Source organism: Asterias amurensis, chromosome 1, assembly GCF_032118995.1.
Source record: "Asterias amurensis chromosome 1, ASM3211899v1".
NCBI classification, from domain to species: domain Eukaryota; kingdom Metazoa; phylum Echinodermata; class Asteroidea; order Forcipulatida; family Asteriidae; genus Asterias; species Asterias amurensis.
The window spans coordinates 17,107,607-17,133,655 of record NC_092648.1 but is presented as its reverse complement, the minus strand read 5'-3'; the positions used below and the strand labels follow the sequence as shown (position 1 = coordinate 17,133,655).

Here is a 26,049-nt window from a genome sequence, read left to right as displayed (position 1 = left end):
CAATTTACCATGCTATGCACGATTCTGTCTCAGCAAAAAAAAAAACAGCCTGTGGTTAATGGCGAAAAAAAACCACCTTTGAATAGTAAAGTTAAGCCATGAAAAATACACCTGGAAAATAAGTTTAACAAATCACAACAACAAAACAGAGAATAAGACATGAACTCCGTTTATGGTTACTTTTTAAACAATTAAGGATTTCGCCCAACTGGTGTTAATATTATCATTTTCAAGTAGGCCCTATATAAGTAGGGTATACTTTTGATAGTTGTCAAAGACCAGTGTCCTCAAATGGTGTATCCAAACATAATATGCACGAAATATAACAAACATGTGAACATTTTGGATCATTTGATCATCGAAGTTGCAAGAAAATAATGACAGAAAAACACCGGGTGGCATAGAATTGTGTGCTATTAGAGACCTGAAGTCTTTTTCGAATCAACTTTTTGGGTGAAATTTACCTCTTTCTATAAAACAACACATACTTCAAAGGGGTCGTTTCTAGCAATGTTTTGTATATCGACAGCTCTCCGGTGCTCTTTTACCAAGTAAGTTTTTATGATAATCAACGTGTTGAGCACTGACCAAAAGTATACCCTGCCTTGAATGTACAGACGCATAAGGCTATACAATCTATAGGCCTAACTATTTGTTATAAATACATATAAATCACAACTATACATGAGCATTAAATGAAGACCATTGCACCCGCAACATCAATTACCAGTTGATCATAATGGGAAATTTACTTAAAAAATTATAAATCCATAAAATGGTCACCAGTAATGAGTCTGACGTCACTTATGACGACCTGGGTATTAAAGTGAGGCAAGTCTTTCTATGCAATCATATCTGATATAATATAGTAATCGGATTTATCCCTGCGATAAATGGCAGTGTTGAAACCAAGAACAAAGTTAAGTGACAAATGCCTGTTTCGCAGCACACTACACATCTCGGCGCGGCCGACGTATTAATAGAGAAGAAAAGATAGTTTAGATAATTATATGGTTCGACTCATAACATTGCGTCTTTATATTTGTCTGTTCTGACAACTCTCTGATGATTTCCCTTTGCAGAGGAACCGAAGAAAGCTTGAACGAAAGCATTCCGGTAGTGGCGACTCGACACATTATATATGAACGGATTTACCGCCGAATTCAGGAAGAGACAAACATGGCTGATAGTTGTTAGAATCACCAACTTCTTGTAAGTGACCGTACGTGGAACACCCATTAGATTCTCGATGAGTGTTGCGCATGAGCATGCAACATACGGCAATTGGCACAGAAAGAAGACGACACCATTGCTGACCAACATCAGAGCCACTTGGTTCCGTACGTTCAGCGCCTCTTTGGTGTGTGACGAAGGCACCACGCTGTGCTCCCGTTTTCGTTTCACCCGGGTGTGGAGGCTAAAGATCATCATCACATACATGGTAACGTTTGTTATCATGCCGACTATAAACACGACTATTTCCAGAAGATGGCCAGCAACCAGTCCCCATGTATTCACCGGTACGCAGTACCCAAGAACTACGGGGAGGTCGTCGTACTCTGCCCTGTCTGGCCAAATGGCGCAATACCTGATAAGTTTACCGTACCGCAACATGGAGATACCAGCCAGTCCAACAGCAACGGCCCAGCTACCGATAACAAGTTTCCAGAGCCACGCCTTCCCTCTGCTCCTCCGTATCTTCTCAAGTGGTTTGCACACTGCCTTGTACCTCTCCAAGGTGACCATAGTGACCATAGAGACCGAGGCGAAGTAGGTGATGTACTGGGGGATAAAAGCACCCACGCAGGTGACCAACTCCGCACTGGGAATGTGGCTTCTCACCGGATTAATAAAGTAGAAATAGTACTGCACTATGCTGACCACTAGGAACATGATATCTGAAATGGCCAGGCTGGACAGGTACACGTTGGTCGAGGTCTGCATGCACCGGACACGGTAGACAACGAACAGGAACGCAAGGTTGCTGGGGATGCCCACCGCTAGAATGCTATACAAAACGATCATCATGATCCTTCCCGTGCCAGCATTGAGGACGAAGATAGCCGCATCTTCCTCATCTGTCAGGTCGAGTGGCGAGAAGTCGCTACACTCATTAACCGTGTTCAAGGATGATGTATTAGGTTCCGTTGCCTCCATCTTACTCGCTCGGTGCTCCTTTCAAATATTCAAAAGACCGTGTCGTTGTAAACTGACATCTCTTTATATACTATGGCACTATTTAAGACTGCGAGTTAGCCCTTTATAAGGCATTTTCCTCTGTGCTGTGCTGTACGGTACGTAAGTGCAAGCCACCAGGGCTAGACCGTGAGTGTGGGTCCAACCAATAAGTATCTCCCAGTTAAACCATCTCGCCAACATCACCACTTCCCGCAAGGGTTATTTTATATGACACGCACGCAACTATTAATTGCCCGATGTTTTTAGATGTGAGGGTAGCCTTCTATTTGCGATATGTGACGTATTTACGAATACAACCTATCAGAAAGTAATGAAGACTGATTGAAAGTGATTGCTAGTTTAGTCTAATAGACGAATGTCAGTTGTCTGAACTCTTATTAGACGAGGAGCAATAATACTATACCTAAATTGGCACAAACACAAGAGCACTAGTATAACAAATACTTCGTTGTACGCATATTGTGTAATCTGGATTCAATGTAGGCCCCAAGAGGTAAATTAATATAATCCAGGGAAGAAAGTATCTAGTGCAATTTGTGGAAGCCCCTCCCCCCCCCCACACACACAACACCACTGTCACCAGTGTTTCAATCACAGACGGTGAAAGCCATTTATTAGTTTCCAAAGATAATTTAATTTAACTAAACACCAACGGGGTAAAACTGCTCTAGTACTCCGGCGGCACATGTTCGCAATAACGATTTGTGGACGATGTTAGTTAATTAAATGTAAATGCATGAGTCCCAAAATATATAGGGACAGCGACGATGTCGGTGGTTGCATCGAATGCTGTTAACGGGTCCTCAACATATCGAAATAAGAGTAGCCTCAATTTCAAGCCTCCACATTTCTTGTTGACACGTATTCATTTTATTGTGTTGCAATTCGTCCTTTTGGTCCTACTGTGAAAACCACTGAAAGATCTTGACGGAAAACCTACCTAACGAAAATCCGGCCAAAACTTTAAAATCTAACAATTATTTTGATTAGAAGATATCTGCCGTAAAAACACACGAGATGCGCCTGAACATTTCCATTAAGAGAGGAACGGTCCCACCAGCATGGCCACCAATTAGTTCAACACATGCGTAATTTAACTAGGCAGTATTTGTATTTACGTAGCCTAACCATGACACAAAACAACATTGCAATACAACCATTCTGAACCGGTAATTTCTGCAATTTCATGAGGGCATAAGTTAAAGGAATACGTAGCCTTGGATCGGTCTTTTCCTTTTACCTCGTCGACTAACATGGTCGACCATTTTATGGGGGTCAGATTTTTGACCCCCATAAATGGCAGACCGTGATGGTTCGCACAATATAAAGAAAACTACGCATTTCGAGGCAAATTTGTGTGGATCATTGTTTTCTACTTTTAAAGTATCTTTCCCACCATATGTATTAAAAAAAACAAAAAAACGTTACAGACGCTTTTTATAGACCAACTCGTCCGATCCATGGCAACTCGTCACTTCAATGAACATTTTGGAGAGCTGTTTGGAGGCAGTTTTGATGAGCTTAATATCAGAACTCGAGGCTGAATCACCTCAACCTGAACAATTATGGTCTCAACATACCCCTCGCATTGGCCGCCATCTTTGATAAATCATGCACGCATTAAAGCCTGTCATTGGACGATAGTAAGTGTGCAGCGCGTACACGCGAGCACCTTTCCATTGTTTTACATGAAAGACGGTGGTCAATGACGTCATGTGCAATCCATTTATAAGCTAACAATTTCAAGTGTACATTATGTGCCCCTTGTTAATCACCGAGAGAACAATTTCCTTCCATTTCAAGACATGAATAAAGGTGACTTAAAAGAAAACCATTTGACTCGTATATAACTATACGGAAGCGTATTGCCACCGCAATAAAAACATCGTTCTTATCATGTACATACACGAAAACTTTTCTTATACGCTCCCATAGAACTCAGAAAACGCGAGCAAAATGTTTCAACCTGAGTATCCATAAAACAACAACACCGGAAAAGATGTTAAGGTTTCACCAGAGCTCCTCTCTTTATTTACGATCTTTAGACTCAAGAAGGCACTTATAATTGCCAATACAAATACATCTCAGAAAGACAACTTTAAATGCCAGAATATTATATAAATTTAACATATCAACTATGACCTCTACATAGAAAAATATCAGTTTTTAAAAATGATTGTGGACTTAATACTCGATAGACACGGTGACACAGTATTGCAGTGTCATTATGTTGCAAGTCGCCTAAAGCGATGTCGCATTGCCCTCCAATCGTACATGCGCTATTGGTGAACCCCACAAAATAATCTCCCATTGCATACAGTGCAAAATGCTAAATAGTAAAAAAAATATGAAAGAAATAGTAAGAAGTCTCACAGCTTTTTACAGTAAAGGGCAAAGTATTAGTTGACTTAACTTTTACCCTGTGCTCAATTTTGGTATGGGGAGTCCCAGTGCCGTCGAGGTATTCACCCTCCCCCCAAAATACCCCTGACACCTGTGTAAATTTCCAAAGTAAAAGAATTAATCTTATTATTTCAGAGGCTGTGTCATCCAAAATACCCCAAGTTGGAAATCAACAACCCCCAGGTCATAATTAGGCAAACCTTTTACACTGTAGACCTCTTTTACTTGCTTCTTGAATATTATGTCTAATATCCAACATTTTGAAGGGCTACAAAATATTAATTAGGCCGACCCTGTTTGCTCACTATTTATTGGGTGCACCCCTATCTGCCATTCACTTCAGTGAAAACAGTGTTTTCAGCACCCTATTTCCAGGACGATCCTGGTTGAAACCTTTGATACTGTGGTCATGTTTTTGCTTTTCAAGGGTGTATTTAACTGACACTGTGCAGTTATAATTTAATGAGTTGTAGATACATTTCTTTAAATGAGTTGTAGAAACATTTCTTCAAACTTTGAAACGTTCAATACAATAACAATTACAATATTTTTTTCAAATACTTTTCCTTGTACCTGAAAAAACGGCAAGATGTTATATATATGTATACAAATCTAATCTTTTGGTAATCTACATAACTATATCTATAAAATAAAAAAAAACCTTCCAAAATCGTATTGCATAGTGTGTCATTTAAAGGAACTGGACACGTTCTGGTAATTTTCTGAGACCAGTATTCTCACTTGGTGTGTCCTAACATAATGTGCATAAAGAAACACATCTGTAAAAGTTTTGACTCAATTGATCATGTTGCAATAGAAGAATGAAAGCAAAAAATCCCCCTGCTGCACAAATTGGCATGCTTTCAGTTACAAAAAAGAGCTTCAGGTACTAAAAAGAGCTTCAAGCCTTAAGTCTTTTTATGTTTAATGGGGAAATTACTTCTTCTCAAAAACTATGTTACTTCAGAGGGAGCTGTTTCTCATAATGTTTTATACTCTCAACAGCTCTCCATTGATCGTTACCATCAAGTAAGTTTTATTGCTAACAATTGTGTTGAGTTATTACACAGTGTTACAATAGTGTTAACACAGGCTGGTTACAAGATAACCGGATCTCTGAAGAATCACCTTCCAGAAAAAAAGTGAAGTTCCAAAAACTTAAACTCACCTTATGCTTAAAAGGTCAATAGCTCAAAATCACACAGTAATAATCTGTACATACTAGAAATCTATGTCTATAAAAAGGTATAAGAATACACATGGTCATTTTGGAATGTTTTCTGTTAACTTGTAAAAAATAACACCTCTCTTTAAAAAAAGGTTGTGACCTCAACTCAGTACTAAGAAAATCTGGAAGCTGTTTGAAAAGTAACTGTTTCATGTTTGTATATATGGAGAATCAGGGCTCAATTGCATGGAGCTGCTCAACGGGCGATTTTGTGCTTACTCGCCGATTTCCCTTTCTTAGCGCACGCTAACCTTAAAATAATGTAACAATATAAATTTGTGGTGAACATGCAAGATGGCCGCCTAACTTTCTTGCTAACCTGTGGAGTACATTTATACCTTGGTAATTTTTATGCTCTAGTAAGCACAACAATTTTCTTATCGTTAAGCAGCTCTGTGAAATTGGGCCTTTTATCTGAGTGACACACCTGTTCTCAAGACTGTACACTATCCGCCTTTTCCTCTGTCCCCCCATTAGCCTGGGATGAGCTATCCCCCGTCACATCCGCATCTGTTGTCTCTGACGAGCATTCAATGACCACTGGACCAGGCTGTGGCTTGGGGACCGGAGGAGGTTCCAGGTAGTAAACAGGATTTCCAAAACTTCCTGCTCCATTTGTGAATGAAGTGTCACCCAACACATCCAGATCGTTAATGGTGCATTTATGGGTCACACGAAACTCACCCTCCATGCCGTTTGCTTTCCCTCCATTTTTGATCAAACTGTGAAAAAAACAATAACAAATTGTTTGTTTGTTGGTTGGTTTGTTTAGATGATCTTCCATAAAGGGAACTCGGCAAACTCCCACAAGGGATGTAAACACCAAGCTGGAAACATCCAATCTCTTTCATACCAACATTGGTTTATCGTCTATGATTATGAATTGCACAAATCAAGAAGTTGTGATCCAGTAATTAAGACTTCAATACTCCTTCTACTCATTGTGAAATCATCAGTCAGCTTGGGATTCGAAGCCACAACCTTCCGATTGCAAGTCCTGCAGTCTGCTACAATGACAACATAAATACTGATATTCATTGTTATTACATAATAAGGCATTTGCATTACAAAACAATCTTTAGTCCTGTGGTATTCTCTCAAAAAATCCCCAATAATGTATAATGAGTTGGGGACATTTGACAACAATTCTCAATCTGCAAACTTACGAAAGTATCCCATGCCGGCGATGGATAACGATGTACAGCACAAGCGAGACAACTGCAATAGTTACTACCACCACAATAACAATAGCAACAGCTACAACTGGCCTAGTACCTTTGAACAGAAAGGAAAATGGTGATACCTTCAATTTATTTTTTTAAGTTCAAAATTTTAACTGTAGAAATATAACTATTCATTTATTTCTTTTCGTTTTAGAGTTGGAAAGGTTTAAATGTAGCCATGACCAGCCGACTGCAGGCCACAATGATGGCAAGTTAATAAGTCTGCTAACAAATTAAATAAAACCCACCAAATATTGATGAATATTTGATCTCATTGTTCCAGTTAAACCTAGCTTTGTCTAATTTATCATTATTAATTTAATATAAAGGTCTGTTATTATTTTAAATTATTATATAAACCCTTACATTTATTAAAAATGTAAATACCACCCTCTTGAGCTTGCTGTATTACTCTATAATGAATTTCCATTGTATTATATCAATCTAAAATTGGTACTTGAACCAAAAGTTACAGAAGACAAGGTTAAATGAAGCAAAATGAGGACACCAACATACCTGCAGCTCCAGTTTGCTGAGTGGATTTGCCATGTATACAGTTACTGAAGCATTCACTGCTGATATGGAATTCTGTACCAAGGACTTGGATAGTTTTGGTCTTCTTGACAAAGCTGACGTAACTATCGAGAAGGAGCTGGGACTGGCTTTCACTCAAGGCAAACATCTCTACTTCGTAGTACACACTGCCATTGAGTAATTTGCTATCTGCCCGAAACAAAAAGAAGGAGAACAAACAATTAAAGGAATATATCTTTTAAGTTAATTCCATGGCCACTTTTTCCCCTGTTAAATAAGCAACTATCCCTGCTGATAATAATGATAATAATAAACAGTCTTTTTATACATAAATATTGGGTTTACCCATATACTTGTACACTCTAACACAACCTCTGCCATTCTAGAGCAATGTCTTTCAACCTTTGTTCACATATCTTGGGTAAGTAGGCTACTGAGTTTACAGTGCTAACATACATCAGTGTAAAACCAACATTAATGATCTTTATACCTGATGCAAATTTCCTCCTATTCAAGGCAGTGGACACTTGGTAATTACTCAAAATAATTATTAGCATAAAACCTTACTTGGTAACGAGTAATGTGGAGAGATTGATGGTATAAAACATTGTGAGAAGTGGCTCCCTCTGAAGTGCCATAGTTTTTGAGAAATGAGTAATTTTTCCCGAATTTGATTTCGAGACCTCAGATTTAGAACTTGAGGTCTCAAAATCAACCATCTAAATGCACACATCTTCGTGTGACAAGGGTGTTTTTTCTTTCATTAATATCTCGCAACTTCGAAGACCACTTGGGCTTAAATTTTCACAGGTTGCTTATTTTATGCATTTGTTGAGATACACAATGTGAGAAGACTGGTCTTTGTCAATCACCAATAGTGTCCACTGTCTTTAATTTATTATAAAGCAAATAATACAATAAAGTCTCAACGCACTTGGGTGAGTAAACAGGTGAGTTTGAAGTTTCAATTTAAACTGTTCCAGGATTGGGCAATTTTTAATGTGGTGTGGAAGATTGTTCCATAGTTCAGGTGCAGTAAATTGGAAGGCACGTTGACCATTTTGATTTGGTGACAATTGAAGTTTGTATATATACTAAGCGTCTTGAGTACCTTGTTTGGTAGCTACGTCCACTATATAGGACTTCGATATTATATTATATTATTGAATGCGAAGTGAGAAGGTCTTTATTGCTGGAGCGAACCCGAAGAGTCCTTGATGGATGATGTTTACTGATTAATTCTTGGAGGTAACCGTGGGCCATTTCATGTGTGCATTATTTCGTAGATCAAAACAAATATTTTGAAAGTTATCTGGGATTTTACTGGTAGCCAATGCATCTGATGTACGACCGATGGAATGGGTTTCCATAAGCGTGTTTTGGTGATTATCCTAGCTGTCACCTTTTGTATGGGTTAAAGTTTATTGAGTTGCGAGTCCGGTTATCCCTTGAGAAGACTGTTGATTTATTTTAATGTAGATAAAGCAACAACTATTTGGTTCACTAGCGTTTATCTATGAAGGATCTGAATCTTAAAAGTTGGTATATTTTTGATTCCATGATATATTTCATTATTAAAAACAAGTTTTTGACAAACAAACTTCTATTTAATCAAACACAATGAAGCAAAACATCTTACATAACATTGTACATAAGAGCTGCATAGCTCATTGATTTTATGAATGTCATACCAGCAGAATCTTGTATTAAGTGTTATTACATCTTTCCAGTAAACATAACACCCACAGGAGAATGCTACATGCATTTTTAATCAATGTAAGAGGGTCTTGATTTGCTGTTAATTTGAAGGACATTGTTGTAAAACACTGTGATAACATTCCTGGTTAGAAAAAAACATATAACTTTAAGCTGAACAGAGAAAAATTGACTAGAGCGCGACTTGAACCTACGACCCCCACGATTACAATAACATTTGTTTACGTCTAATTGTCTGTAAACATTGTTTTCTTATCAAAGAAAATAAAAATAGTGCTGATGAACTTATTTGATTAATTTGAATGTTAATCACGTCTAACCAAAGTTGCATCAAGGTTGTTCCCAGACTGTCTCGTAATTTGGGTGTGGCTACATTATTACTATTATTATTTGTTTAAAAAAAACCCATTAAAACTTGGCAGCCAGAGGTTGAATTGCGTTTAAAATACAGAGCATAATAACAGACATTTTTTACAAAGGGCAGTTTACCGTTGTATGCCTTCTGACTGGCACCCTCAAACGAAAATATAGACAAAATAGGGAGATTGCCAACATATGGCCGGATAGCTCAGTTGGTAGAGTGCCAGCACGTTTACGATCGAGGTCATTGGTTCGAGTCCCACTCTAGTCAATTTGTCTTTGTTCAACCCCAAAATCAAATCTAATCAAATAAAACAGATGATTACACCCTTCTCACCTTTCAGGTAAAACTCCCTGAAACCACATTGGCATTCAGCATTCACTCCCTCGGCTATACGCTTCTTAACGTCAGCGCCAAATTGAGGGTTGGCCACCCACACATCATAAGCAGCGTCCAGAATGTGCAGTTGCACTGTCTGTCTGAACTTCCTGATTGGACATTTGTTGGTGTGGCCTGGTGTAGGGGTGGACAGGGTGAAGACCGAGGGATCTGTGATGTCGCAGCAGGTGCAGCGAGATATGGACGGGTTGGTGATATCGGCTATGGCACTGTCGAGGTAGAAACAATTGACAGGTAGTTATTTTCTTGTTTTCAAGAGATGGGTTGATGATTAATAATAGTATTAATCAGATTTATAAAACGCTTTTTCCAAAGAATACAAAGCGCTAAGGGAGAATGCAACCAAAAACCTTAGGGAGAGTATATTTTAATTTATTCTCATTAATATATTGAAAAATGTAAAAGCATAAAAATACGTAATGCAACAGAATACAAACTAGATGGTGTGATAGAAGAGATGTATTTTAAGAGTCCCTTCAACTGCTCTATCGATGAAGCAGAGGTAAAGGGGATTGGAAGGATGGAACTCAACTTACTCTATACCCAACAGTGTATACAGTATGGAAAAGAGTATATTATATACAGTAGATAGATGACACTTTATTATCCCTTAATGGGGAAGTTAAAATGACATTGACAAAGAACTGTATGCAATTATAGTACAAAGGATAAGTACATAAACAATACAACCATACAAATACATATAGTACAGTGGAAAATAACAAATAATGTGAACGACAACAAAGCTTGGAAATGGTAGGGTCCACACAAAGCACAGCTTGTTGAGGTATGGGCCCACAAAATGCGTTGTTTGTAGACTGAGCACATCAAAGAAAACAAGAATGTTGTGTTGACAACACAAATGCCCCGCTGAGACAGTAGTTGCTAAACCAAGTCCTTTTTATGCCCCGCCGGCGAAGCCAGCCGAAGGGGCATATAGTGTTTGCCTTGTCCTTCCGTGTGTGTGTGTGTGTGTGTGTGTGTGTGTGTGTGTGTGGACATCATCCTTGTCCGAGCGATATCTCAAGAAGGACTTGGCGTATCGACTCCACACTATGGTCAAAATTTTCAGATTTGGGATCAAAACATTTCTGCTGATTTTATGGTTCCAAACGATACAGGACGGACTACTGAACACATTTTATCAGTTGAGACTGGGTAAATAACCAAAACTTTTAGATTTATAGAACATTTTGGGAAAGTTTGCATCCAGGTCCAAAATGAAAAAAATTGACCATACCGGTATGGTCAAAATTTTCAGATTTGGGGTCAAAAAATTTCTGCTGATTTTATGGTTCCAAACGATACAGGACGGACTACTGAACACATTTTATCAGTTGAGACTGGGTAAATAACCAAAATTTTTAGATTTATAGAGAATTTTGTGAGTTTGGATTTTTGGACCAAAATGAAATAAATCGACCATTTGGTATGGTCAAAACTTTCAGATTTGGGGTCAAAAAATTTCCGCTGATTTAATGGTTCCAAACGATACAGGACAGACTACTGAACACATTTCATCAGTTGAGACTGGGTAAATAACCAAAATTTTTACATTTATAGAGAATTTTGTGAGTTTGGATTTTTGGTCTAAAATGAAAAAAATCGACCATACCGGTATGGTCAAAACTTTCAGATTTGGGGTCAAAAAATTTCCGCTGATTTAATGGTTCCAAACGATACAGGACAGACTACTGAACACATTTCATCAGTTGAGACTGGGTAAATAACCAAAATTTTTACATTTATAGAGAATTTTGTGAGTTTGGATTTTTGGTCTAAAATGAAAAAAATCGACCATACCGGTATGGTCAAAACTTTCAGATTTGGGGTCAAAAAATTTCCGCTGATTTTATGGTTCCAAACGATACAGGACAGACTACTGAACACATTTCATCAGTTGAGACTGGGTAAATAACCAAAATTTTTACATTTATAGAGAATTTTGTGAGTTTGGATTTTTGGTCTAAAATGAAAAAAATCGACCATACCGGTATGGTCAAAACTTTCAGATTTGGGGTCAAAAAATTTCCGCTGATTTTATGGTTGCAAACGATACAGGACAGACTACTGAACACATTTCATCAGTTGAGACTGGGTAAATAACCAAAATTTTTACATTTATAGAGAATTTTGTGAGTTTGGATTTTTGGTCTAAAATGAAAAAAATCGACCATACCGGTATGGTCAAAACTTTCAGATTTGGGGTCAAAAAATTTCTGCTGATTTTATGGTTCCAAACGATACAGGACAGACTACTGAACACATTTCATCAGTTGAGACTGGGTAAATAACCAAAATTTTTAGATTTATAGAGAATTTTGTGAGTTTGGATTTTTGGACCAAAATGAAAAAAATCGACCATACCGGTATGGTCAAAATTTTCAGATTTGGGGTCAAAAAATTTCTGCTGATTTTATGGTTCCAAACGATACAGGACGGACTACTGAACACATTTTATCAGTTGAGACTGGGTAAATAACCAAAATTTTTAGATTTATAGAGAATTTTGTGAGTTTGGATTTTTGGACCAAAATGAAAAAAATCGACCATACCGGTATGGTCAAAATTTTCAGATTTGGGGTCAAAAACTTTCTGCTGATTTTATGGTTCCAAACGATACAGGACAGACTACTGAACACATTTCATCAGTTGAGACTGGGTAAATAACCAAAATTTTTAGATTTATAGAGAATTTTGTGAGTTTGGATTTTTGGACCAAAATGAAAAAAATCGACCATACCGGTATGGTCAAAACTTTCAGATTTGGGGTCAACAAATTTCCGCTGATTTTATGGTTGCAAACGATACAGGACAGACTACTGAACACATTTCATCAGTTGAGACTGGGTAAATAACCAAAATTTTTACATTTATAGAGAATTTTGTGAGTTTGGTTTTTTGGTCTAAAATGAAAAAAATCGACCATACCGGTATGGTCAAAACTTTCAGATTTGGGGTCAAAAAATTTCCGCTGATTTTATGGTTCCAAACAATACAGGACAGACTACTGAACACATTTCATCAGTTGAGACTGGGTAAATAACCAAAATTTTTAGATTTATAGAGAATTTTGTGAGTTTGGATTTTTGGTCTAAAATGAAAAAAATCGACCATACCGGTATGGTCAAAACTTTCATATTTGGGGTCAAAAAATTTCCGCTGATTTTATGGTTCCAAACGATACAGGACAGACTACTGAACACATTTCATCAGTTTGAGACTGGGTAAATAAACAAAATTTTTAGATTTATAGAGAATTTTGTGAGTTTGGATTTTTGGTCTAAAATGAAAAAAAATCGACCATACCGGTATGGTCAAAATTTTCAGATTTGGGGTCAAAAAATTTCCGCTGATTTAATGGTTCCAAACGATACAGGACAGACTACTGAACACATTTCATCAGTTGAGACTGGGTAAATAACCAAAATTTTTACATTTATAGAGAATTTTGTGAGTTTGGATTTTTGGTCTAAAATGAAAAAAATCGACCATACCGGTATGGTCAAAATTTTCAGATTTGGGGTCAAAAAATTTCTGCTGATTTTATGGTTCCAAACGATACAGGACAGACTACTGAACACATTTCATCAGTTGAGACTGGGTAAATAACCAAAATTTTTACATTTATAGAGAATTTTGTGAGTTTGGATTTTTGGACCAAAATGAAAAAAATCGACCATACCGGTATGGTCAAAATTTTCAGATTTGGGGTCAAAAAATTTCTGCTGATTTTATGGTTCCAAACGATACAGGACGGACTACTGAACACATTTCATCAGTTGAGACTGGGTAAATAACCAAAATTTTTAGATTTATAGAGAATTTTGTGAGTTTGGATTTTTGGACCAAAATGAAAAAAATCGACCATACCGGTATGGTCAAAACTTTCAGATTTGGGGTCAAAAAATTTCCGCTGATTTTATGGTTGCAAACGATACAGGACAGACTACTGAACACATTTCATCAGTTGAGACTGGGTAAATAACCAAAATTTTTACATTTATAGAGAATTTTGTGAGTTTGGATTTTTGGTCTAAAATGAAAAAAACCGACCATACCGGTATGGTCAAAACTTTCAGATTTGGGGTCAAAAAATTTCCGCTGATTTTATGGTTCCAAACGATACAGGACAGACTACTGAACACATTTCATCAGTTGAGACTGGGTAAATAACCAAAATTTTTACATTTATACAGAATTTTGTGAGTTTGGATTTTTGGTCTAAAATGAAAAAAATCGACCATACCGGTATGGTCAAAACTTTCAGATTTGGGGTCAAAAAATTTCTGCTGATTTTATGGTTGCAAACGATACAGGATGGACTACTGAACACATTCTATCAGTTGAGACTGGGTAAATAACCAACATTTTTAGATTAATAGAGAATTTTGTGAGTTTGGATTTTTGGACCAAAATGAAAAAAATCGACCATACCGGTATGGTCAAAACTTTCAGATTTGGGGTCAAAAAATTTCCGCTGATTTTATGGTTGCAAACGATACAGGACAGACTACTGAACACATTTCATCAGTTGAGACTGGGTAAATAACCAAAATTTTTACATTTATAGAGAATTTTGTGAGTTTGGTTTTTTGGTCTAAAATGAAAAAAATTGACCATACCGGTATGGTCAAAACTTTCAGATTTGGGGTCAAAAAATTTCCGCTGATTTTATGGTTCCAAACGATACAGGACAGACTACTGAACACATTTCATCAGTTGAGACTGGGTAAATAACCAAAATTTTTAGATTTATAGAGAATTTTGTGAGTTTGGATTTTTGGTCTAAAATGAAAAAAATCGACCATACCGGTATGGTCAAAACTTTCATATTTGGGGTCAAAAACATTTCTGCTGATTTTATGGTTCCAAACGATACAGGACAGACTACTGAACACATTTCATCAGTTTGAGACTGGGTAAATAACCAAAATTTTTAGATTTATAGAGAATTTTGTGAGTTTGGATTTTTGGACCAAAATGAAAAAAATCGACCATACCAGTATGGTCAAAATTTTCAGATTTGGGGTCAAAAAATTTCCGCTGATTTTATGGTTGCAAACGATACAGGACAGACTACTGAACACATTTCATCAGTTGAGACTGGGTAAATAACCAAAATTTTTACATTTATAGAGAATTTTGTGAGTTTGGATTTTTGGTCTAAAATGAAAAAAATCGACCATACCGGTATGGTCAAAATTTTCAGATTTGGGGTCAAAAAATTTCTGCTGATTTTATGGTTCCAAACGATACAGGACAGACTACTGAACACATTTCATCAGTTGAGACTGGGTAAATAACCAAAATTTTTAGATTTATAGAGAATTTTGTGAGTTTGGATTTTTGGACCAAAATGAAAAAAATCGACCATACCGGTATGGTCAAAATTTTCAGATTTGGGGTCAAAAAATTTCTGCTGATTTTATGGTTCCAAACGATACAGGACGAACTACTGAACACATTTCATCAGTTGAGACTGGGTAAATAACCAAAATTTTTAGATTTATAGAGAATTTTGTGAGTTTGGATTTTTGGTCTAAAATGAAAAAAATCGACCATACCGGTATGGTCAAAATTTTCAGATTTGGGGTCAAAAAATTTCTGCTGATTTTATGGTTCCAAACGATACAGGATGGACTACTGAACACATTCTATCAGTTGAGACTGGGTAAATAACCAAAATTTTTATATTTATAGAGAATTTTGTGAGTTTGGATTTTTGGACCAAAATGAAAAAAATCGACCATACCGGTATGGTCAAAACTTTCAGATTTGGGGTCAAAAAATTTCCGCTGATTTTATGGTTGCAAACGATACAGGACAGACTACTGAACACATTTCATCAGTTGAGACTGGGTAAATAACCAAAATTTTTACATTTATAGAGAATTTTGTGAGTTTGTATTTTTGGTCTAAAATGAAAAAAACCGACCATACCGGTATGGTCAAAACTTTCAGATTTGGGGTCAAAAAATTTCCGCTGATTTTATGGTTCCAAACGATACAGGACAGACTACTGAACACATTTCATCAGTTGAGACTGGGTAAATAACCAAAATTTTTACATTTATACAGAATTTTGTGAGTTTGGATTTTTGGTCTAAAATGAAAAAAATCGACCATACCGGTACGGTCAAAACTTTCAGATTTGGGGTCAAAAAATTTCTGCTGATTTTATGGTTGCAAACGATACAGGATGGACTACTGAACACATTCTATCAGTTGAGACTGGGTAAATAACCAAAATTTTTACATTTATACAGAATTTTGTGAGTTTGGATTTTTGGTCTAAAATGAAAAAAATCGACCATACCGGTACGGTCAAAACTTTCAGATTTGGGGTCAAAAAATTTCCGCTGATTTTATGGTTCCAAACGATACAGGACAGACTACTGAACACATTTCATCAGTTGAGACTGGGTAAATAACCAAAATTTTTAGATTTATAGAGAATTTTGTGAGTTTGGATTTTTGGTCTAAAATGAAAAAAATCGACCATACCGGTATGGTCAAAACTTTCAGATTTGGGGTCAAAAAATTTCTGCTGATTTTATGGTTCCAAACGATACAGGATGGACTACTGAACACATTCTATCAGTTGAGACTGGGTAAATAACCAAAATTTTTAGATTTATAGAGAATTTTGTGAGTTTGGATTTTTGGACCAAAATGAAAAAAATCGACCATACCGGTATGGTCAAAATTTTCAGATTTGGGGTCAAAAAATTTCTGCTGATTTTATGGTTCCAAACGATACAGGACGGACTACTGAACACATTCTATCAGTTGAGACTGGGTAAATAACCAAAATTTTTATATTTATAGAGAATTTTGTGAGTTTGGATTTTTGGACCAAAATGAAAAAATATGGACCATACCGGTATGGTCAAAACTTTCAGATTTGGGGTCAAAAAATTTCCGCTGATTTTATGGTTCCAAACGATACAGGACAGACTACTGAACACATTTCATCAGTTGAGACTGGGTAAATAACCAAAATTTTTACATTCATAGAGAATATTGTGAGTTTGGATTTTTGGTCTAAAATGAAAAAAATCGGCCATACCGGTATGGTCAAAACTTTCAGATTTGGGGTCAAAAAAGTTCCGCTGATTTTATGGTTCCAAACGATACAGGACAGACTACTGAACACATTTCATCAGTTGAGACTGGGTAAATAACCAAAATTTTTACATTTATAGAGAATTTTGTGAGTTTGGATTTTTGGTCTAAAATGAAAAAAATCGACCATACCGGTATGGTCAAAACTTTCAGATTTGGGGTCAAAAAATTTCCGCTGATTTTATGGTTCCAAACGATACAGGATGGACTACTGAACACATTCTATCAGTTGAGACTGGGTAAAAAACCAAAATTTTTAGATTTATAGAGAATTTTGTGAGTTTGGATTTTTGGTCTAAAATGAAAAAAATCGACCATACCGGTATGGTCAAAACTTTCAGATTTGGGGTCAAAAAAATTCCGCTGATTTTATGGTTCCAAACGATACAGGACAGACTACTGAACACATTTCATCAGTTGAGACTGGGTAAATAACCAAAATTTTTACATTTATAGAGAATTTTGTGAGTTTGGATTTTTGGTCTAAAATGAAAAAAATCGACCATACCGGTATGGTCAAAATTTTCAGATTTGGGGTCAAAAAAATTCTGCTGATTTTATGGTTCCAAACGATACAGGACAGACTACTGAACACATTTCATCAGTTGAGACTGGGTAAATAACCAAAATTTTTACATTTATAGAGAATTTTGTGAGTTTGGATTTTTGGTCTAAAATGAAAAAAATCGACCATACCGGTATGGTCAAAATTTTCAGATTTGGGGTCAAAAAATTTCTGCTGATTTTATGGTTCCAAACGATACAGGACGGACTACTGAACACATTTCATCAGTTGAGACTGGGTAAATAACAAAATTTTTTAGATTTATAGAGAATTTTGTGAGTTTGGATTTTTGGTCTAAAATGAAAAAAATCGACCATACCGGTATGGTCAAAATTTTCAGATTTGGGGTCAAAAAATTTCTGCTGATTTTATGGTTCCAAACGATACAGGATGGACTACTGAACACATTCTATCAGTTGAGACTGGGTAAATAACCAAAATTTTTACATTTATAGAGAATTTTGTGAGTTTGGATTTTTGGTCCAAAATGAAAAAAATCGACCATACCGGTATGGTCAAAACTTTCAGATTTGGGGTCAAAAAATTTCCGCTGATTTTATGGTTCCAAACGATACAGGACAGACTACTGAACACATTTCATCAGTTGAGACTGGGTAAATAACCAAAATTTTTACATTTATACAGAATTTTGTGAGTTTGGATTTTTGGTCTAAAATGAAAAAAATCGACCATACCGGTATGGTCAAAATTTTCAGATTTGGGGTCAAAAAATTTCCGCTGATTTAATGGTTCCAAACGATACAGGACAGACTACTGAACACATTTCATCAGTTGAGACTGGGTAAATAACCAAAATTTTTAGATTTATAGAGAATTTTGTGAGTTTGGATTTTTGGACCAAAATGAAAAAAATCGACCATACCGGTATGGTCAAAACTTTCAGATTTGGGGTCAAAAAATTTCCGCTGATTTTATGGTTGCAAACGATACAGGACAGACTACTGAACACATTTCATCAGTTGAGACTGGGTAAATAACCAAAATTTTTACATTTATAGAGAATTTTGTGAGTTTGGTTTTTTGGTCTAAAATGAAAAAAATTGACCATACCGGTATGGTCAAAACTTTCAGATTTGGGGTCAAAAAATTTCCGCTGATTTTATGGTTCCAAACGATACAGGACAGACTACTGAACACATTTCATCAGTTGAGACTGGGTAAATAACCAAAATTTTTAGATTTATAGAGAATTTTGTGAGTTTGGATTTTTGGTCTAAAATGAAAAAAATCGACCATACCGGTATGGTCAAAACTTTCATATTTGGGGTCAAAAAATTTCCGCTGATTTTATGGTTCCAAACGATACAGGACAGACTACTGAACACATTTCATCAGTTTGAGACTGGGTAAATAACCAAAATTTTTAGATTTATAGAGAATTTTGTGAGTTTGGATTTTTGGTCTAAAATGAAAAAAAATCGACCATACCAGTATGGTCAAAATTTTCAGATTTGGGGTCAAAAAATTTCCGCTGATTTAATGGTTCCAAACGATTAAGGACAGACTACTGAACACATTTCATCAGTTGAGACTGGGTAAATAACCAAAATTTTTACATTTATAGAGAATTTTGTGAGTTTGGATTTTTGGTCTAAAATGAAAAAAATCGACCATACCGGTATGGTCAAAATTTTCAGATTTGGGGTCAAAAAATTTCTGCTGATTTTATGGTTCCAAACGATACAGGACAGACTACTGAACACATTTTATCAGTTGAGACTGGGTAAATAACCAAAATTTTTACATTTATAGAGAATTTTGTGAGTTTGGATTTTTGGACCAAAATGAAAAAAATCGACCATACCGGTATGGTCAAAATTTTCAGATTTGGGGTCAAAAAATTTCTGCTGATTTTATGGTTCCAAACGATACAGGACGGACTACTGAACACATTTCATCATTTGAGACTGGGTAAATAACCAAAATTTTTAGATTTATAGAGAATTTTGTGAGTTTGGATTTTTGGACCAAAATGAAAAAAATCGACCATACCGGTATGGTCAAAATTTTCAGATTTGGGGTCAAAAAATTTCTGCTGATTTTATGGTTCCAAACGATACAGGACAGACTACTGAACACATTTCATCAGTTGAGACTGAGTAAATAACCAAAATTTTTAGATTTATAGAGAATTTTGTGAGTTTGGATTTTTGGACCAAAATGAAAAAAATCGACCATACCGGTATGGTCAAAATTTTCAGATTTGGGGTCAAAAAATTTCTGCTGATTTTATGGTTCCAAACGATACAGGACAGAGTACTGAACACATTTCATCAGTTGAGACTGGGTAAATAACCAAAATTTTTACATTTATAGAGAATTTTGTGAGTTTGGATTTTTGGTCTAAAATGAAAAAAATCGACCATACCGGTATGGTCAAAACTTTCAGATTTGGGGTCAAAACATTTCCGCTGATTTTATGGTTCCAAACGATACAGGACAGACTACTGAACACATTTCATCAGTTGAGACTGGGTAAATAACCAAAATTTTTACATTTATAGAGAATTTTGTGAGTTTGGATTTTTGGTCTAAAATGAAAAAAATCGACCATACCGGTATGGTCAAAATTTTCAGATTTGGGGTCAAAAAATTTCTGCTGATTTCATGGTTCCAAACGATACAGGACAGACTACTGAACACATTTCATCAGTTGAGACTGGGTAAATAACAAAAATTTTTAGATTTATAGAGAATTTTGTGAGTTTGGATTTTTGGACCAAAATGAAAAAAATCGACCATACCGGTATGGTCAAAATTTTCAGATTTGGGGTCAAAAAATTTCTGCTGATTTTATGGTTCCAAACGATACAGGACAGACTACTGAACACATTTCATCAGTTGAGACTGGGTAAATAACCAAAATTTTTACATTTATAGAGAATTTTGTGAGTTTGGATTTTTGGTCTAAAATGAAAAAAATCGACCATACCGGTATGGTCAAAATTTTCAGATTTGGGGTCAAAAAATTTCTGCTGATTTTATGGTTCCAAACGATACAGGATGGACTACTGAACACATTCTATCAGTTGAGACTGGGTAAATAACCAAAATTTTTACATTTATAGAGAATTTTGTGAGTTTGGATTTTTGGACCAAAATGAAAAAAATCGACCATACCGGTATGGTCAAAATTTTCAGATTTGGGGTCAAAAAATTTCTGCTGATTTTATGGTTCCAAACGATACAGGACGGACTACTGAACACATTTTATCAGTTGAGACTGGGTAAATAACCAAAATTTTTAGATTTATAGAGAATTTTGTGAGTTTGGATTTTTGGACCAAAATGAAAAAAATCGACCATACCGGTATGGTCAAAATTTTCAGATTTGGGGTCAAAAAATTTCTGCTGATTTTATGGTTCCAAACGATACAGGATGGACTACTGAAGACATTCTATCAGTTGAGACTGGGTAAATAACCAAAATTTTTACATTTATAGAGAATTTTGTGAGTTTGGATTTTTGGACCAAAATGAAAAAAATCGACCATACCGGTATGGTCAAAATTTTCAGATTTGGGGTCAAAAAATTTCTGCTGATTTTATGGTTCCAAACGATACAGGACGGACTACTGAACACATTTCATCAGTTGAGACTGGGTAAATAACCAAAATTTTTACATTTATAGAGAATTTTGTGAGTTTGGATTTTTGGTCTAAAATGAAAAAAATCGACCATACCGGTATGGTCAAAATTTTCAGATTTGGGGTCAAAAAATTTCTGCTGATTTTATGGTTCCAAACGATACAGGATGGACTACTGAACACATTCTATCAGTTGAGACTGGGTAAATAACCAAAATTTTTACATTTATAGAGAATTTTGTGAGTTTGGATTTTTGGACCAAAATGAAAAAAATCGACCATACCGGTATGGTCAAAATTTTCAGATTTGGGGTCAAAAAATTTCCGCTGATTTTATGGTTCCAAACGATACAGGACAGACTACTGAACACATTTCATCAGTTGAGACTGGGTAAATAACCAAAATTTTTAGATTTATAGAGAATTTTGTGAGTTTGGATTTTTGGACCAAAATGAAAAAAATCGACCATACCGGTATGGTCAAAATTTTCAGATTTGGGGTCAAAAAATTTCTGCTGATTTTATGGTTCCAAACGATACAGGACGGACTACTGAACACATTTTATCAGTTGAGACTGGGTAAATAACCAAAATTTTTACATTTATAGAGAATTTTGTGAGTTTGGATTTTTGGTCTAAAATGAAAAAAATCGACCATACCGGTATGGTCAAAATTTTCAGATTTGGGGTCAAAAAATTTCTGCTGATTTTATGGTTCCAAACGATACAGGATGGACTACTGAACACATTTTATCAGTTGAGACTGGGTAAATAACCAAAATTTTTAGATTTATAGAGAATTTTGTGAGTTTGACTTTTTGGACCAAAATGAAAAAAATCGACCATACCGGTATGGTCAAAATTTTCAGATTTGGGGTCAAAAAATTTCTGCTGATTTTATGGTTCCAAACGATACAGGACGGACTACTGAACACATTTTATCAGTTGAGACTGGGTAAATAACCAAAATTTTTACATTTATAGAGAATTTTGTGAGTTTGGATTTTTGGACCAAAATGAAAAAAATCGACCATACCGGTATGGTCAAAATTTTCAGATTTGGGGTCAAAAAATTTCTGCTGATTTTATGGTTCCAAACGATACAGGATGGACTACTGAACACATTCTATCAGTTGAGACTGGGTAAATAACCAAAATTTTTACATTTATAGAGAATTTTGTGAGTTTGGATTTTTGGTCTAAAATGAAAAAAATCGACCATACCGGTATGGTCAAAACTTTCAGATTTGGGGTCAAAAAATTTCCGCTGATTTTATGGTTCCAAACGATACAGGACAGACTACTGAACACATTTCATCAGTTGAGACTGGGTAAATAACCAAAATTTTTACATTTATAGAGAATTTTGTGAGTTTGGATTTTTGGTCTAAAATGAAAAAAATCGACCATACCGGTATGGTCAAAATTTTCAGATTTGGGGTCAAAAAATTTCTGCTGATTTTATGGTTCCAAACGATACAGGACGGACTACTGAACACATTTTATCAGTTGAGACTGGGTAAATAACCAAAATTTTTAGATTTATAGAGAATTTTGTGAGTTTGGATTTTTGGACCAAAATGAAAAAAATCGACCATACCGGTATGGTCAAACTTTTCAGATTTGGGGTCAAAAAATTTCTGCTGATTTTATGGTTCCAAACGATACAGGATGGACTACTGAACACATTCTATCAGTTGAGACTGGGTAAATAACCAAAATTTTTACATTTATAGAGAATTTTGTGAGTTTGGATTTTTGGTCTAAAATGAAAAAAATCGACCATACCGGTATGGTCAAAACTTTCAGATTTGGGGTCAAAAAATTTCCGCTGATTTTATGGTTCCAAACGATACAGGACAGACTACTGAACACATTTCATCAGTTGAGACTGGGTATAAATAACCAAAATTTTTACATTTATAGAGAATTTTGTGAGTTTGGATTTTTGGTCTAAAATGAAAAAAATCGACCATACCGGTATGGTCAAAATTTTCAGATTTGGGGTCAAAAAATTTCTGCTGATTTTATGGTTCCAAACGATACAGGAAAGACTACTGAACACATTTCATCAGTTGAGACTGGGTAAATAACAAAAATTTTTAGATTTATAGAGAATTTTGTGAGTTTGGATTTTTGGACCAAAATGAAAAAAATCGACCATACCGGTATGGTCAAAATTTTCAGATTTGGGGTCAAAAAATTTCTGCTGATTTTATGGTTCCAAACGATACAGGACGGACTACTGAACACATTTGATCAGTTGAGACTGGGTAAATAACCAAAATTTTTAGATTTATAGAGAATTTTGTGAGTTTGGATTTTTGGTCCAAAATGAAAAAAATCGACCATACCGGTATGGTCAAAACTTTCAGATTTGGGGTCAAAAAATTTCCGCTGATTTTATGGTTGCAAACGATACAGGACAGACTACTGAACACATTTCATCAGTTGAGACTGGGTAAATAACCAAAATTTTTACATTTATAGAGAATTTTGTGAGTTTGGATTTTTGGTCTAAAATGAAAAAAATCGACCATACCGGTATGGTCAAAATTTTCAGATTTGGGGTCAAAAAAATTTCTGCTGATTTTATGGTTCCAAACGATACAGGACAGACTACTGAACACATTTCATCAGTTGAGACTGAGTAAATAACCAAAATTTTTAGATTTATAGAGAATTTTGTGAGTTTGGATTTTTGGACCAAAATGAAAAAAATCGACCATACCGGTATGGTCAAAATTTTCAGATTTGGGGTCAAAATATTTCTGCTGATTTTATGGTTCCAAACGATACAGGACAGACTACTGAACACATTTCATCAGTTGAGACTGGGTAAATAACCAAAATTTTTACATTTATAGAGAATTTTGTGAGTTTGGATTTTTGGTCTAAAATGAAAAAAATCGACCATACCGGTATGGTCAAAACTTTCAGATTTGGGGTCAAAAAATTTCCGCTGATTTTATGGTTCCAAACGATACAGGACAGACTACTGAACACATTTCATCAGTTGAGACTGGGTAAATAACCAAAATTTTTACATTTATAGAGAATTTTGTGAGTTTGGATTTTTGGTCTAAAATGAAAAAAATCGACCATACCGGTATGGTCAAAATTTTCAGATTTGGGGTCAAAAAATTTCTGCTGATTTTATGGTTCCAAACGATACAGGACGGACTACTGAACACATTTTATCAGTTGAGACTGGGTAAATAACCAAAATTTTTAGATTTATAGAGAATTTTTGAGTTTGGATTTTTGGACAAAAATGAAAAAAATCGACCATACCGGTATGGTCAAAATTTTCAGATTTGGGGTCAAAAAATTTCTGCTGATTTTATGGTTCCAAACGATACAGGATGGACTACTGAACACATTCTATCAGTTGAGACTGGGTAAATAACCAAAATTTTTACATTCATAGAGAATTTTGTGAGTTTGGATTTTTGGTCTAAAATGAAAAAAATCGACCATACCGGTATGGTCAAAACTTTCAGATTTGGGGTCAAAAAATTTCCGCTGATTTTATGGTTCCAAACGATACAGGACAGACTACTGAACACATTTCATCAGTTGAGACTGGGTAAATAACCAAAATTTTTACATTTATAGAGAATTTTGTGAGTTTGGATTTTTGGTCTAAAATGAAAAAAATCGACCATACCGGTATGGTCAAAATTTTCAGATTTGGGGTCAAAAAATTTCTGCTGATTTCATGGTTCCAAACGATACAGGACAGACTACTGAACACATTTCATCAGTTGAGACTGGGTAAATAACCAAAATTTTTAGATTTATAGAGAATTTTGTGAGTTTGGATTTTTGGACCAAAATGAAAAAAATCGACCATACCGGTATGGTCAAAATTTTCAGATTTGGGGTCAAAAAATTTCTGCTGATTTTATGGTTCCAAACGATACAGGACAGACTACTGAACACATTTCATCAGTTGAGACTGGGTAAATAACCAAAATTTTTACATTTATAGAGAATTTTGTGAGTTTGGATTTTTGGTCTAAAATGAAAAAAATCGACCATACCGGTATGGTCAAAATTTTCAGATTTGGGGTCAAAAAATTTCTGCTGATTTTATGGTTCCAAACGATACAGGATGGACTACTGAACACATTCTCTCAGTTGAGACTGGGTAAATAACCAAAATTTTTACATTTATAGAGAATTTTGTGAGTTTGGATTTTTGGTCTAAAATGAAAAAAATCGACCATACCGGTATGGTCAAAACTTTCAGATTTGGGGTCAAAAAATTTCCGCTGATTTTATGGTTCCAAACGATACAGGACAGACTACTGAACACATTTCATCAGTTGAGACTGGGTAAATAACCAAAATTTTTACATTTATAGAGAATTTTGTGAGTTTGGATTTTTGGTCTAAAATGAAAAAAATCGACCATACCGGTATGGTCAAAATTTTTAGATTTGGGGTCAAAAAATTTCTGCTGATTTCATGGTTCCAAACGATACAGGACAGACTACTGAACACATTTCATCAGTTGAGACTGGGTAAATAACCAAAATTTTTAGATTTATAGAGAATTTTTGAGTTTGGATTTTTGGACCAAAATGAAAAAAATCGACCATACCGGTATGGTCAAAATTTTCAGATTTGGGGTCAAAAAATTTCTGCTGATTTTATGGTTCCAAACGATACAGGACGG

At 35.4% G+C, this 26,049-nt stretch overlaps 2 protein-coding genes across 3 annotated transcripts in view; both read right to left on the bottom strand.

Annotated features, from left to right (window-relative positions):
* Positions 1–1,020: 1,020 nt before the first annotated feature.
* LOC139944542 (thyrotropin-releasing hormone receptor-like) lies at positions 1,021–2,157 on the bottom strand. The gene has a single exon (XM_071941590.1). The coding sequence runs from the start codon at positions 2,155–2,157 to the stop codon at positions 1,021–1,023; it is 1,137 nt and encodes a 378-aa protein (XP_071797691.1).
* Positions 2,158–4,143: 1,986 nt separating this feature from the next.
* LOC139947949 (uncharacterized) overlaps positions 4,144–26,049 on the bottom strand; it is a 123,251-nt gene continuing 101,345 nt past the window's right edge. For both annotated transcript variants that reach the window (XM_071945843.1, XM_071945834.1), the window contains exons 16-19: positions 10,001–10,272; positions 7,570–7,776; positions 6,997–7,105; positions 4,144–6,552 (exon numbers count right to left, since the gene is read on the bottom strand). In XM_071945843.1, coding sequence (XP_071801944.1) covers positions 6,264–6,552; positions 6,997–7,105; positions 7,570–7,776; positions 10,001–10,272 — 877 coding nt within the window. In that variant the 3' untranslated portion in view covers positions 4,144–6,263. The remainder of the gene's footprint in view (positions 6,553–6,996; positions 7,106–7,569; positions 7,777–10,000; positions 10,273–26,049) is intronic.